The 15,457-nt window shown below is 37.2% G+C and overlaps 1 protein-coding gene across 4 annotated transcripts in view; it reads left to right on the top strand.

The window, feature by feature from the left end:
- LOC145664756 (uncharacterized) overlaps positions 1-15,457 on the top strand; it is a 99,678-nt gene that overhangs the window by 67,136 nt on the left and 17,085 nt on the right. The window contains exon 7 of one of the 4 annotated variants that reach the window (XM_081731687.1): positions 9,924-11,381. The exons of the other annotated variants lie outside the window; for them this stretch is intronic. Coding sequence (XP_081587813.1) covers positions 9,924-9,981 — 58 coding nt within the window. The 3' untranslated portion in view covers positions 9,982-11,381. Of the gene's footprint in view, positions 1-9,923; positions 11,382-15,457 lie in introns of those variants that run through there. 4 annotated transcript variants of the gene reach the window in all.

Raw genomic sequence — 15,457 nt, forward strand, 5'->3', positions numbered from 1 at the left:
AGGTGAGCCATCGGCTCGAGCCGGCTCGGTTGGGTGAGCTGTTGTCTCGGTTCGATAGTGAATGAGCTGTGAGCCGAGCTGCTAGAGCCGTTGAGAACCCGAGCCGAGCAGGTTTAAACATGTTTGGCCGACGCAGTCTAACTTTTAACGATTTTTGGTTTGAGCCAGAATACTTGCTTCTTTGGAACTGAAACCTATAACCTCGTGAACGATGTCCTTGCCTCCTTGACTTCACATTTTCTAGTCAGCAGTCAACTAGTTTTTAGTATTCAGATACAAACCGCCTATCATTCATGTTTATACACGCTGGTGTTGTTATAATAATAATAATAATAATAATAATAATAATAATAATAATAATAATAATAATAATAATACTAATAATAATAATAATAATAATAATAATAATAATAATAAATTGTAGTAATAGTAAGTATCATTGATAATAATTATATTGTCTATGTAGGATACTTGAAGAAAGTACTTGAAACTACACACAGCATTTGGCTCGATTCGACTCGAAACTCGAGTCGAGTTGGAGGAAATTTTTCGAGCCGAGTCCTCGAGTCGAGCTCAGTGATGTCGGTTTCGAGCCGAGTTTCAACGAAAACTCGCTCGTGCCTATCCCTACATTTTATGTATGTTGGGGGTATTTATATACGGCTGAGAGAGGGAGGACGAAATTCGTTTTTTAAATTTTTCATCGGATTTTGGAGGCCATTCCTCCCCCTTTGTGGTACATCCACAAAAATTAGTATGTGAAGCAATGAAGTAGTCCCGTACATAATAGTAACCTGTATATGTACTTGTGTTTATAGAGGAAGAGGGGGTCAAATTTTGCTAATTTACATTTAGTTTTAGAACGGTTCCATATAAGGCAAGATATATTTTACTGAAGTGTTCTAGAAGCATAATTCTTGTTCGTATACATGATGTGTGCAGCAAAAATGATTTGCATATGGACGTGGTACTGTCGTGGGGGAGGGAAGAAAATGTCTGATTCAATTAATGTTTTACTGCGCATTTTTTAATACTTCCTACATAAAACGAATTCATTACGCAATGGTATCAATGGCTGCCATTTCTTATATTATTGTCACAAGTATGTGGCCTACACATTAGCATCATTTTGTCAGCGCAGGTGACAGCAAAAGTTGCCAGGGCCCCGCAAAGTCAATATTTTCATATTTTTTAATGACTTTTATGTCTGTTCGTTTGTACAAATACGGCGGGAATTTCAAGAATGGTACCTCGTTGGAATCTGTGGTCTGTAAGCTTTCCAACTGTGTATAAATCATGACTCTGTGATAATTAGGAGTATCACCAGAGCCCCGAACGTGAGAGTCTACCATTTTGTTAAAATCCCTAGTGGGCGTCTAAAGGTAAATTGTGTTGTTATGGAGTAGACACTAATCATTGTTAGCTACCCATGTTGCAGATAGAGATATCTTGAGAACTGTTAAGTTACAAAATGTCATTTGCCCGTTGTAGGCTAGTCACCGCTCTTTTCTGTGAGTTGTATTGTATTTGTCAGAGTATTTCTTCTAGCTTATGATGTGAGAACTGTTCATTATTATGGAAATGATAGTGACCAAAAAATACCCAAGTTTTGAATTTGTGAATTTGGATCTTAGAATAGTGTATAGTGTGTTTAACCTGTTATTCTTCTAAATTAAGAAATGATCAAATACTTCACTTGAATTTCTGTTGGTTTTGTTATACGCACATTGATGTACAGAATTTCGTTCAGTAATTGCTGTTATAATAAGAATATAACTCTGCTTGTAATTTACTTTATGCACAAATCCTGCGGAGGATGTGTTGTTTGTTAGAAAATTAAATTAGCTTCTTGAATCTGGTATTTTAGTTGTTTTGAACATGTCCAACCACTATCGAAAAAAAAAACACGTTTAAAACAATTTGTTTAAAACGTTTAAAACAAACTGAATAAAACAACAGCCCTCGTTTAAAACATGTTTTAAACATTTGGTTTTAAACATATCAACCCTGGTGGGAATTAAGTTTATTTTCGCTACAGCATTCGTTACTGGAAAATAGAATTTTGTAAATACCTAAATGTGCGATAATAATAGTTAATACAAAGTAATAAAGACATTATTACAAGAAATTCATCGTTATCATCACAGGTATTCTGCCATTATTGGCAGGTCACATGCCTCAACTGAGAAGTTTCTATGCTCCATAGTCTCCCGCTAACCTCTTCGTCTTCACGTACAATTTTCCTGTTTCAATATCATCCATAGTCTCCTTCGACCCTTCACTCTTTTTTTCTGCCACCATACTCTCTAGCACGTCCATGATACAGCTCCTTCTTAGCTAATGTCTGAACCAGTTTCCCTACCTCTTAATAATTTTTAAATGTTTTCTTTTCTTCTACACCATTTCTAACACCCTCTCATTCGTTTTTCGCTCGACAGCAACCTAGGAATGAGTATATAATATATGTTTTATTAGGTGTTTCATTGTTTACGTATTTTCGTTCAGCATTTTCATTTATTTTAGAAAGGTAACAGTGTTTAAAGACCTAGATTAAACACAAAAACTGGCTTTGTTCCTAAAGGAATAGAAGTGACAAATTCAAGTTGATTTTTGCAATGGATCGAGGTCGCTGAGTAACATAAGATGGCAGGCGATAAAAAATAAAAAGCATATTCAGATAGCCACATCCCTTTCAATATTGGGAACGGTTGTGTCTACATCTCAATAGTATCTAAAGCAAACACCAAAAATATAGGCGGGTTGCGCGCGCACCTTACAGCTCGCTGTTGTCAATTCTTCCTTATCATGTGCCACCTCCTTCCCCTCCTGTTGCAGGAGTAAGCAGACCGTTTATCCAGCCACAGCTCAAAGCCTGCGTTCTGCCGTAACCAATCTTCAACACTCGCGGCGAAACATGAAACCTTGACAGTGACTGAGCAAGACAAATGTTAATGTGGCAACTGTGTAGGTTGCTAGTTGGCTGTTGCTCTCTCCACCCACTTTTTGTTGCGCGCGCAACCCGCCTATATTTTTGGCGTTTGCTTTAGTGGTAATACATGCTCACAAGTTCGGGGCTGTAAAGAATTTAGATGCTTCAGTTAAAGATGAGAAATGGTCGTGATTTTTTTCTCTTGAAAATTCAAATCTAGACAAAGAATATTCAATCAACGCACAATGTGTAGCAGATAATTTAAAAGAACGAACTTTCATAGTACTCAAACTTGTATGCGATTCAGTAATAGACCTTACCTGGGTCTATTTCTCAACAAACTCTCCCTCATTATTAATACATTGTTGCCATCACTCCGTGCATTTTGTGTAGCATGTGATATAGCCATCTTTGGGATGTATTTTTCAGATACTGAAAAATAGCACTTCCCAGGGATGACGTACGCTGACAAAATGGCGTCGACGAAGAGAATCCTTGAGGTTTGGCAACAACCAGAAACTACTCAGGGCTATATGTGGTGAGTAGTTTGGGTATGGCAGAAGTTGAGTACTGTCAATCAAGAATGAAGTCACAACATTATCATGCTATTACGGTGCATTGTCCATATTGAGGGTGAAATTGCCATTTGCGGTCGTTCTCAGTCAATTTTGGCAAACATTCTGTATTTGAAACTGTCCATTTTATCCATCCATCCACCTTAACATCCCATATTCCAAGAAATAAGTCATTTCCGTTATCAGCTGCACTCGGTGCTCTATAACAATATCATACTTCACAACCAGATATACTTTTCTTTGTTTAATAAATGTGTTTATAAAATATGGATTTGTACTGTATTCAGAATTGTAGTCTCAAACGTACTTTTTGCAGTTTTGTGTTTTTTCTTCAATCAGTACTCATACGCGTACATAAATTTTAGGTTTGTATAATAGCCCAGCTTGCTTTATTCAAAATCCAGTGTTTTATTCAACTGAGTGTGATGTCCGGTCGTTTAGAGGGGCTGATTGTGACACTGACCACTACCTGGTAGCAGCGATAATACGAGAGAGGTTATCGTTATCGAGGCAGGTATTCATTGTCCGAAAACGGAGAGATTCAATTTAAAGAAATTAGAAGAGAGCCAGGTAAGAGAGAAATACCAGATTGAAGTTTCGAATAGATTCTCGGCTTTAGAAGATTCGGAGTGCACTACTGTTGAGGATACCTGGATTGAAATTAGAGATAGCATTAAAATTTCAGCAAAAGAAAAATTGGGACACGCGGAAATACGTAGGAACAAACCATGGTTCGACCAGGAATGCATAAAACTAGCAGAGAAGAGAAAACAGGCAAAATTACGCTGGCTACAAAATCCGAATGAAATAACTACACAAAAGTTCGCAGATATCAGGCGGGAAACTTCCAAAACTTTTAGAACAAAGAAACGCGATTTTTTGAAAGCTAAAATTAAGGAACTTGAAGATAATAGTAAAAATAAAAACATCCGGGACATGTATAAGGGAATCAACGAATTTAAGAAAGGCTATCAGCCTCGTGCTTATATATTAAAGAAATCTGACGGTACAGTTCTCATTGACACGGATAGCATCTTAAATAGATGGAAAGATTTCTTTGACGATTTGCTTAACACGCAACCAAGAACTAGTGTGCGTGGAGAAAAGGTGATACACATCGCAGAACCGTATATTCCAGAACCCAACCGAATAGAAGTAGAAACCGCTATAAAGAAATTAAAGAAACACAAATCTCCGTGTGTAGATGAAATTCCGGCTGAGTTAATTTTAGCTGGAGGCGAAAAATTGTGGAACAAGATACACAAACTCATTCTCCTTATATGGAACAAGGAAGAATTGCCACAAGAGTGGAAAGAATCAATCATTGTTCCAATTCACAAGAAAGGCGACAAAACTGACTGTAATAATTATCGAGGCATTTCTCTTCTGTCAACATCCTATAAAATCCTTTCAAATATTCTGTTAGCAAGACTGACCCCATACGCAGATGAAATTATTGGAGATTATCAGTGCGGATTTAGACGAAATCGATCAACTATCGACCAAATATTTACCATTCGCCAAATACTCGAAAAAAAAGTGGGAATACAATACCCCGGTACATCAATTATTTATTGATTTTAGAAAGGCGTACGACTCGGTTAGGAGAGAAATTTTATACAACGTTCTTACAGAACTTGGAATACCGAGAAAGCTAATTAGATTAATTAAGATATGTTTAAATGAATCCCAAAGTAAAGTCCGGGTAGGAAAATTTTTGTCCACGAGCTTTCACGTCGAAAATGGCCTGAAACAAGGAGATGCGTTGTCGCCATTATTATTTAACTTCGTTCTGGAATACGCTATAAGGAAAATCAAAGATAGCAACCAGGGCCTCCAGTTGAACGGTATTCACCAGGTTATGGCATATGCTGATGATATAAATTTAATAGGGGATGATAGGAGAAAAATAGAAAGAAATGCAGAGATCTTATTAAACGCTTGCAGGAACATGGGTTTAGAAGTAAATGCAGAGAAAACTAAATACATGGAAGTTCGTCGGGACCGGAGTACAGCAAATTATGGATGCGTTAAAATATTAAATAATACTTTTGATAAAGTGGATAGTTTCAAATATCTAGGATCAATATTAACAGAGGAAAATCATATTCACGAAGAAATTAAATGTCGACTCAAAGCAGGAATTCGTGTTACTATTCGGTTCAAAATCTCTTGTTGTCGCGAATTCTGTCGAGGAATTTGAAGCTTAAAATATACAAAACGATAACTATGCCTGTTGTTCTGTATGGCTGCGAAACATGGTCACTTACTCTGAGGGAAGAACATAGACTGAAAGTATTTGAGAACAAGATCCTGAGACGAATATTCGGACCCAAGAGGAACGGGAATGGGGAATGGCGGAAACTTCATAACGAGGAACTACATAATTTATATGATCTACCCAACATTGTTAGGGTCGTCAAGTCTAGGAGGCTTAGGTGGGCGGGTCATGTAGCTAGAATGGAAGAAAGTAGAAATGCTTTCAAAGTCTTGACTGGAAGACCAATCGGAAAACGACCATTAGGAAGACCTAGGCGCAGATGGGAGGACAATATTAAGATGGATCTCGTAGAGATTGGAATACAAAGTAGAAACTGGATGCAGTTAGCTAGGGATAGAAGTCAGTGGAGAGCTTTTGTGAACGCGGCATTGAACCTCCGGGTCCCATAGGCCATAGAGTTAGTTAGTTAGTTAGAGTGTTATTGTAGCAGCTTGTGGTCGAAACAATGTAACGATAATTGCCTGGAGAGAAGGATGGTTGTGCCAGCTTGGCGGTACCACCAGTTCAGAGCTACATTGCCCCTGGTACTTCTTGGTACTACACGAACACTAAACAGTCTATTGTTGGAGAAAAGTCCACGTTCCTGCACTCCTGCGGTAGGATCACCTCTGACACATGTTCAACGGCCAGATCGTGTTCGATAATATTGAGAGAATATATAACGTCGAATGATGACGTTCTTTCCTCACTGACAGAATGACGGTCATGTGCGTATCCATAGATTTTAGAGGTAAGTGGAAAAATCCAGTGTATTTTCTCATTCGGTGTACAGAAAGTACATGTAGAATTCTGGTGATGAGATATTCAACTACACATGCCGCTCACTTCTTTCCTTGACTCATAGAAGTTACACTCGTAACTGGGACTAACATAAAACTTGTCCTCCCATGTTTTCCTTACACTTTCCTAGAACCCAATTTCAAGCTGTATAATTTGCGTCCTCATACTGTGAATGTGGTGTGCTTTATATATATGCATGTGTAGTTTGCTACCTCTCCAGACTCGAAGCCCAATTCACATGCAAGTATGAGACATGATAAGATAGCACTTCAGTACCTTCTGGGCTCTGGCAGTGACCTGCGTACAGCTACATTGAGTTGTGCAGGAACGTAGGACAATTTTTCCCATACAGATTCAGCATTTGAAGGACTACACATTTACTGGAACAGGTCTCTATATGAGTCGATCGTTGTGGTGGTTAAAAGAGCTAATTAGACAAATACTGTGCAGTTTTGAACACCGTATATAACAAAGTCGGGATGTCTCAGGGCTGTTATATTGATTTCATTAACATTTACCATCAGCTTCTTGAGTATCAACTCTTCTCCAGACCCTGAGTTCACACTAGGTATTCCTAAATTAGTTTCCATTATATATTATCTTTGTTATACCATTGTTTCTTATATGTTTGTATTATTGTTTTAACGTTGAAGATGAGAGGATAAGCTACTAGCAAAGAGAAATATGTTGGAATGAATATAAATCGGGAAGTTAGGACAAGTGATCGTAATGGGAGGCGATTTACATGTGAAATATGTTTCAAAGATTACTCTAAAATGTGGTACTTGAATAATCATTTGAAGAAACATTCAAATCCAGATGCCCACGACTTTAGCTGCACAATTTGTGGGAAACTATATAAACTTCTTCAGGGCTTTGGTTACATCTTAAGTCTCCTCATAAGAAAAGGAAATCTTTCGTGGAGTATATGGAAGTGAAGTGTAACATATGTAGGAGAAGAGTACCAAAATTAGAGCTTAGAACAGATATTGGCATGCATGGAAAAGCTTGTCCTTTTTGTAATAAAGTATTTAGTACAAATTATAATAGACAGCGCTACATAGTGATTAATCACGAATTTCAACCATGTTATCCTTGCAATATATGTGGGAAACTTGTCAAGAGATACATGTTATCAAATCATATACAAACCCACAAGCAATCAACACAATATGAAATCTGTGGTGCAATACTGTCTAGCTCTCTTACTCTCAAATTTCATTTGACAACTCACACAGGTGAACAGCCTTCTGTATGTGACATCTGTGGTCGAAAATTTGCACGTAAGAGCAATTTGCTTACACATCTGAGACTTCATGCGGAAGAATATAGTATTGTATGTGATTTATGTGGGAAAAAGTTTGCTCAAAAGTGGAATTTACAAAAACATATACGGTCATGTTTGAAGAATTCTTGTGCAGTAGTGACATCTTAGTATTTTTTTTTTATTTTACTACCGTTTGATTCTTTTTTCCAGTTATTACAAATTCTGGATTATATATGTAAATAATAATAACTATATGGATAAGGTACATATGATTCGACATGAAGTCGATTACTTGGGTATTTAAAATGTTCGTTTTAGAATATTGTTTATGATTGAGTAAGGAAATGGATTGAGTAAATGAGTAAGGAAATGGATTGAGTAAATCAGTTTGAAAATAATATTCGTCTGATTTCTTTCTATTGCAAGATAATAATAATAAATCACTTCTAAAAATAAATTTGAGGAATTCCCCTCTTAGTCGGGGTTGATATTTATTCGACACTTGTATGACTGATTAAATTCGGACTAGTGCTCGATTTACACTTACCCAAGCTTTGCACGGATGGAAAATGCAAGTGTTCCTCCTTTTAACAGACATCTTTATTTCTGTAATTACAACAGTGAATCTTCCTTATATGTACATATTAGCGACGTGCACTCTCTGTCTTCTGTCGCTTAGGGTTCTACTTATATATAAGGTCCACACGAAAAGGTTGTTTTAAAGCAATTTCTGCGTCGGGGACCTCCATCCTTCGTCTCTAAGTAGTGCACAATTTTTTGTATTACTATTATTAGGTGATAGCAGTTGAGTTACAGTACCTGAGCGAGTAAGATTTATTTCTGATACTGCCCAGGTACATGGAATTTTCAGCTAAAAAGCAACGGGTAGTTGTGAAATTCCTCACTATAGCTTGACGTTGTGTAGCCGATATTAATCTCCGATTGAAGGGTGTGTGTGGTGATAGTGCTCTTGCAGGAAACACTGTTAGGAAGTGGATGTGTGAGTTCAAAGCAGTGTTAACGAGTTTGAAAGATGAGCATAGGTATGAACGTTCAAAAACATCATCAACTGTACATAGCATCACTAACATTTGTCGTGATGAAAATTACATCATGGAAGATAGACGTGTCAACATGTAGGAGATTTTTATACACTGGGTCTAACAATGATAACAGTAGAACGAATAATTATGAATGAACTGGTCCTAAGGAAAGTTTCTTCTCGCTGGGATCCACGAATGCTTAATGACGATTTAAAATAGGCAAGGATTCGATTAAGTGTTGCAAATTTGACACGCTCCAAAAGAGAAGGACGCAATTTTTTGGAACATGTTGTGACAAAGGATGGATCACAGATTCCATTTTTCAACCCAGAAACCAAATGGCAGTCGATGCAGTAAAATCAGCATATTCATTCCCCAAAGAAAAGAAGAAAGAAAGAAAAAAAAAGAAAAGAAAAGAAAAAGGCGTCAGGTAGCATCAAATGAGAAGGTGCTGTACGCTATCTTCTGGGATTCCCAGGAATTGATGTTGTCCCATTCTGTTTCGAAAGGTCATACAATTACATGCGGGTATTTTCGTACACTTGGATACGGAATTTTTGCCAAAATTGACTGAGAAGCGACAACACATGGCAATTTCATCCTTCAATTGGATAATGCAGTGCCACACAGTGCTAATGTTGTGATCTTATTCTTGCCAAACCACGGTATTGAACCTCTGCCATATTCACGTTACTCACCAGATTAAACCCCAAGTTACTTTTGGTTGTTGCCAATCCTCAAGGATTCTCTTCGTGAACGCCATTTTGACGGTTAATCAACCTTGGAAAGTGCTGTTTTCCAGTATCTGAAACACCTTCAAAGATGAGTAAGCCACGTGCTACACAAAATGAACGGAGCGATGACAACTGTATATTAACAAAGAGGGAGAGTTTGTTTAGAAATATACACAAGTTAGTTCCCCATATTACCTTTTTCTTGGAAATTAAAACGAAGCGGTCTGGGCTTTTAGTGTTCGTGTATATATCGTATGTATATACGTATATAAATCCTGTCGATTTATGTTGATAACTTTAACTTGTCATTGCAGTTTGTTGGGATATTCTGGAACGATCCATGGTTTTAGAACGCCGGTGAAGGACCAGTAATGTTGCATACGGAGATAAAATTTTGGTTTTCCATCCGTGTTTCGTTTATTTTAATTGGAGTTTCATAGCCAACTATGTGTCTTTATAATCAGAGTTGCATAAATTTATTGATTGTTGTACGATCGTTGTAGTATAATTTTAATTACGATATTTCAATATCAGATACTTTAATTTTTCCTGTACTGTTTCCTCCAATTCTCATCCCACGAAGCATTTCATGGTCATTAACTTTCATTAATCAACCGTCTCTAATCTGAATGACATAATGGTGGAATATTAAATAAAGACGCTATTTCATTCCATTTTCTTACAGGATCTTAAAATAAGTTTTAAGAAATTTTATTTCAGATGCTTTCAAATTGGTTTCACTGGAATTTTCGTGCAATCGTTTGAACATTTGCCTGTATTTTGATAACGACACAAGAAATGCCTATTTTTCGATAACGAAACAAGTAGTGTTACAAGTAAGAGATTTAAAAAGTTTTGTTCGTAAGAATTTAAAATAACCAGAAGCTAGGTTTCCGGTGTCTTGATATAAAGCAATGATAAGCTCTGTTACTTGTTTTAAATGAGTTTTGAGTTTTATGTAGGGTCAGTAAGGGTAATTATGAGACACTGCCTGTGGAGGGTAATTGTGAGACACCCCTCATTGATCTTCAGCCACTGTAGGATAAATACAAATTAAGAGTGCAGGCATTTAGTAACGTCTTTCACAAAGTTCTGTATACATTTTTAAGATTCAGTTTACAAAAGTTTGGTTGTAACCATTTTTTTTAACAAACTCATTAAAAAAAAAGTTTTGAAATTTGAAATCCTATCATTAACTTTTATAATTATTCGTGCAGAAATATCACTATTGTGAAACCAATGTGTGTTGATGGAAGCCTGATAGGTCACCAGTTACAGGTTAAGTAGAATTTGTTCCTTGGGCTTTTATTTCGAGTTACAAATTGTGTTGTTGTTGGAACTCATTTTGCTTCTATGGGGGGTTATTATGAGATACATGCTGGAATCTGACTCTGTAAAGTAGTATGTTAAGTTTCAAAAAAGCTGTATTCTGTAGTTTAGGTGGTCTTAACATCTTGTTTCTTAGTAACTTTCAAAGTTGTAGACCTACATTATTTTGTTGAAAATAGCCTAGGCTGCATATCAATATACTAAAACGTAAAGAAAAAAAAGTAGCGTAAGTTGTTTTTAGTGAGCCACTTGGCCTAAATTTAATGAGCCTAGAACTTGGTCTAAATTTATTTCATAAGCCTCTTTTGTAAGCAGAAACTATCTAATATAGCGTACTAGCCTATAGGCCTATTATAGTCAACTGACAAAAATGTTAGAGTAACATCAGTAGCTATTTCCACTTTTTCTTAGTTATTTTCTTGTAACTCAGCCAGATATTTGTATATTTTTATGTAATAAACACAAAGTAACGAAGACTTCTTTATCTCAGAACAGAGCTCCATCACACCTCAATATCACATACAGAAAGCTGGAGATAACAGGTGTACCATTATTACCCACCTGTTGTCTCATAATTACCCTTTTGGAGGGAAATTGTGAGACAGCACAATTTTGACATTTACTCATCAACTTATGAGAAGACAGGAAATTTCTTGGCAGCAAATTGTTACTCTATTAGCACAATAAACTGCTGCCTAGATTAACTGCTTTCAAAACTAATGTAAGCTGAGTAACGTGGAAAAGTTGTGAAATCTGTCTCATAATTACCCTCACTGACCCTAACACCTACGGTATAAAATACGGAATAAGCTTCATGCTCCGAACCACGACTGAAGCTCGAAAGCTGTCAAGTTTTGCAGGTGCACAAACCATGAAGTTCAACTTTTACACTCTGCACCATGATATCTCGCCTCCAAGAGAGCTCGATTCATGCCACTGGCCTCAATGCTTGTTCTGTAATTACGCACTGCTTGCGCTCTGTCACCTACGGCTTTCAACAGCACGAGTTCCGATATGGTTCTTGAAGTTAGAAATGACACAGGGATTGAAAATGTGTGAGCTTATGAGGAAAAGTTTTAGGTCCTTGGCTTACCATTCTTCTAGTGTTTCATCTTCGGCAATATCTATCAGGGCATCTTTAAGGTGAAATAAAGAAGTTAATGTTGAGAATACATGTTGAGAATGAAATTACATATACACCATTTTGTTCAATGACCTGTCACATTCTCGTGAATGCCATAATTCTGTCATTATAGAACTTCTGTGATTTCTGGTCAAAAAATTGACACGTGGTATTTGACCTCTTTTGAAACGAACACCGTTCAGGGAATTCTACAGAAACGGCAACAAATAATAGTATGACGGGTCAGGGCTATATGGTGGATGCATTAAAATCTCCCAGTCAAGTTCTCAATTTCTAACTCTAAAGATGTATACGGTCTAATGTCAGCGTGGTACACCACACCCTTTATGGTGACCAGTTCGAGCCTTTTCTTTTGAAATGCTAGGTGGACTCGCTCAGTTGTAGAAACTACAGGCCTGAGTCTATTGTTCTGCCCGGCAGGAGTAGCCCGTGATGCAAGATTCCCGTCCAATCCCATCAAACGACCCGCGTAACCTTCCTGGGTGTTGGTGTAGGCTTTCCCACAAAATGTAGAGTTGCTTTTCATTTCGAGCACTATCTGTTTCGTATATTGTTGTACCCACTTTTCATCACTTGTGAGCAACCGCTTCAAAAGTGGCACGAATTAATTACATCTCAGTAGAGATTCTGAATAGAAATTCGATGGAATAAATGTTTGAGAATTAGATCATGCGGCACAAAACATTGAGCAATTTTTCGTACCCAACTTTCTCGAAATGGTTTAGCATTGTTGTCTGATGGATGTTTAGGTCATTGGCGATGTCATTACTGCTTACACGCCGCTTTTGCTCGATTTTTAACAGAACATCACTTACTTTTTCTGTGATTGGTTGCCCACTGGAAGGAAAGTTTCGAGGCCATCGAAATTTCCAGAATGAAATCGACTATACGTCATTGGCTGTTGCTTTTGATAACATACCTTGGCCATAAACAGTATAATTTTTTTCACAAACCCGTGTAGTATTTGCACGTTTATTGAAATAATCTTGCAAAATGTAGCGCAGTTTTACAGAAAGTTTACTGCTCTTTACGACCAACACCTTATGGTTGATTATAAGAATATCAACAATTTTTGCACATCTACTAGCTTTTACTGTTAGCAGTTAGTTGTCAGATGACGTTAGGCCGGAACCGATGCGTCACTTTGTGATTTGAATCATTTTGTGCACAAATAGCTGACTACTTTTTAGGCTGCCCTATATCAAAGCATCATAATATTCGTCAAAATAATATTAGATTGGTGGTCCATGTGTGTCATTTCTAAAGGAGTCCAAACAAATGAAAAGTATAATTTATGGTTAATCACAATAACCGCCGTTTTTTTAAGCATCATTCATCCAGTGATTGAATTCCGCGATGAAAGAAGTCTGTGATACGAATTCATCAGTCGCACGTTGCATCAAGCGATCACCAGGGAGATCTATTCCCTAAGAAGTGATCGAGATACCGGAAGAGGTAGTAGTCAGTGAGAGAAAGATCGAGGGAATACGCTGGATGAGAGAGGGTTTCATACTTCAACTCGTGGCCACCCTGTACCTACCTTTGCGCGATACGTAAGCCAGCATTGTATTCCAATATTAGTACACTGACTGTTGACAGCTGCTGACAGAATTTAGCACTGTAAGGATCTACATTGACTTTTTCACCTCGTCTGAGAATAAAATGATGCGATGCGTCCACCATAGACCACCATACTAGCAACAACATTTTCCGTGGGTAAAGACATGATTTAAGAAACGGTTTGGACGTCTATAATGACTCAACCATTGTCTTGACCGTTTACGATTGTCCTATCAAATCCATTTTTAATGTGAAGTGACGATCCAATGCAGGAAACAGAATTGTACTCCTCCAGCTATTCTTGTCTGCCGATATTAACTCATGTAGCATCTATGAATCCAAGTTTTCACCTTTCCAACTGCACGGAGACGCTGAAAAATAGTATACGGTGTAGTCTACATCGTCTGCAATGTGACTAATGCTTTCTTAAGAGTTCTTTCCCATGGTGTTTCAGAGGAGCTCTCCCGAATATGATGTTGGTCAGGGCCCACGTACTTAATTTGCAATTCTGTCATTGGAACGAAATTTAACAAATCGATAGCGAATAGTGCGTTCTTTCGCACTCCTGACTCAGATAAACCATTCATATTGTTTTGCGTCTTACCATGCAGAATATTCCAGTTCGAATTTGTAAAGAAGCTCTCAGATTCAAAGCTTTAATTCGTTGCTGACTCAGAATGTTTCTCTTTCATATTATACCCATTATCGCTATGGACGGACAATCCACTTGTTACTCTCAATTAATGTTCAGAAATAACAGTATCAATCTTGTAAGTAATGGAGCATTTTGATTAATAATTTGCATTCGTTAGCTGCGAGCGATTTTGCGAAGCGACCAATGGAATTGCGATTCGCATGTGTGCCTCACCCGCTACAGTCACGTCAGAGTAGAAATATTTTCAACTCAAATACAACTAGCGTTTTTCTCTCATTTTGATAATGCTCGAAGATATGAGTTGAGCAGTACAAGCAGTTATAAATGTTATTAAACGTTGCATCTTCCTTTACATTGTAATATGATGATATAATGTTTTATATGTTTTCTAACTTTTAAATGTGTATGCTCCACTGAACCTGCTTCTTACTGCTTAACGTGGACTGGAAACTTGAACACAATTTGCACAATTAAAGTATATAAGCTCCGCTGGTATTTTAGAGATCGGCGACAAAATGCGCCGGACGAATTACTAGTTGATTGTATGAATTGACTGATAACTTATAAAGACGAAATACGGGATAGGACGTATCTTGATGCTGTCTTTTAAACACACTTTCAGTTGAATTATACTTCTTGAAAAATAGTCAAAGCCAAACTAGAGTAGAAAGTATTCGAGATGAAATATGTAACTTGCAGGAATTGAACAGGATCAACGGGGTAAGGGCTCTACGACGGATTTTAAGCAGACATAATTATGTTACGAAAAACACTGAAGAAAAAGTCCAAAAATAGTTTTCGAGTCATAGTAAACAACACTTCCTAAACAGTATATAACACTACACTAGATGAAAACTTATTGTTGCCTAAATTCCAGGTGAATTGTAAATACTCTTGAAGAAGTTAAACAACACAATCAGTCCATATGTGCGAAGCTGATAAAATTACGGAAACTCAACTTACTTCATTCCAACACCATAAGTCATGTTAAACTGGTTATCACATGAGGCCTTAGATCACTGTTGAATGAATATTGTAGGTTGTAATTACAAATCTAGGATGATCACATGATTAGAAGATTTTCATTTGGAATTCGAGTTGTTAGCATTAAGGTGACGACATTGTGCTTAACCAGTACGATACGTCACTTCCCTTTCGCG

Source organism: Thermobia domestica, chromosome 11 (assembly GCF_964235325.1).
Source record: "Thermobia domestica chromosome 11, izTheDome1.hap1.1, whole genome shotgun sequence".
NCBI lineage: Eukaryota > Metazoa > Arthropoda > Insecta > Zygentoma > Lepismatidae > Thermobia > Thermobia domestica.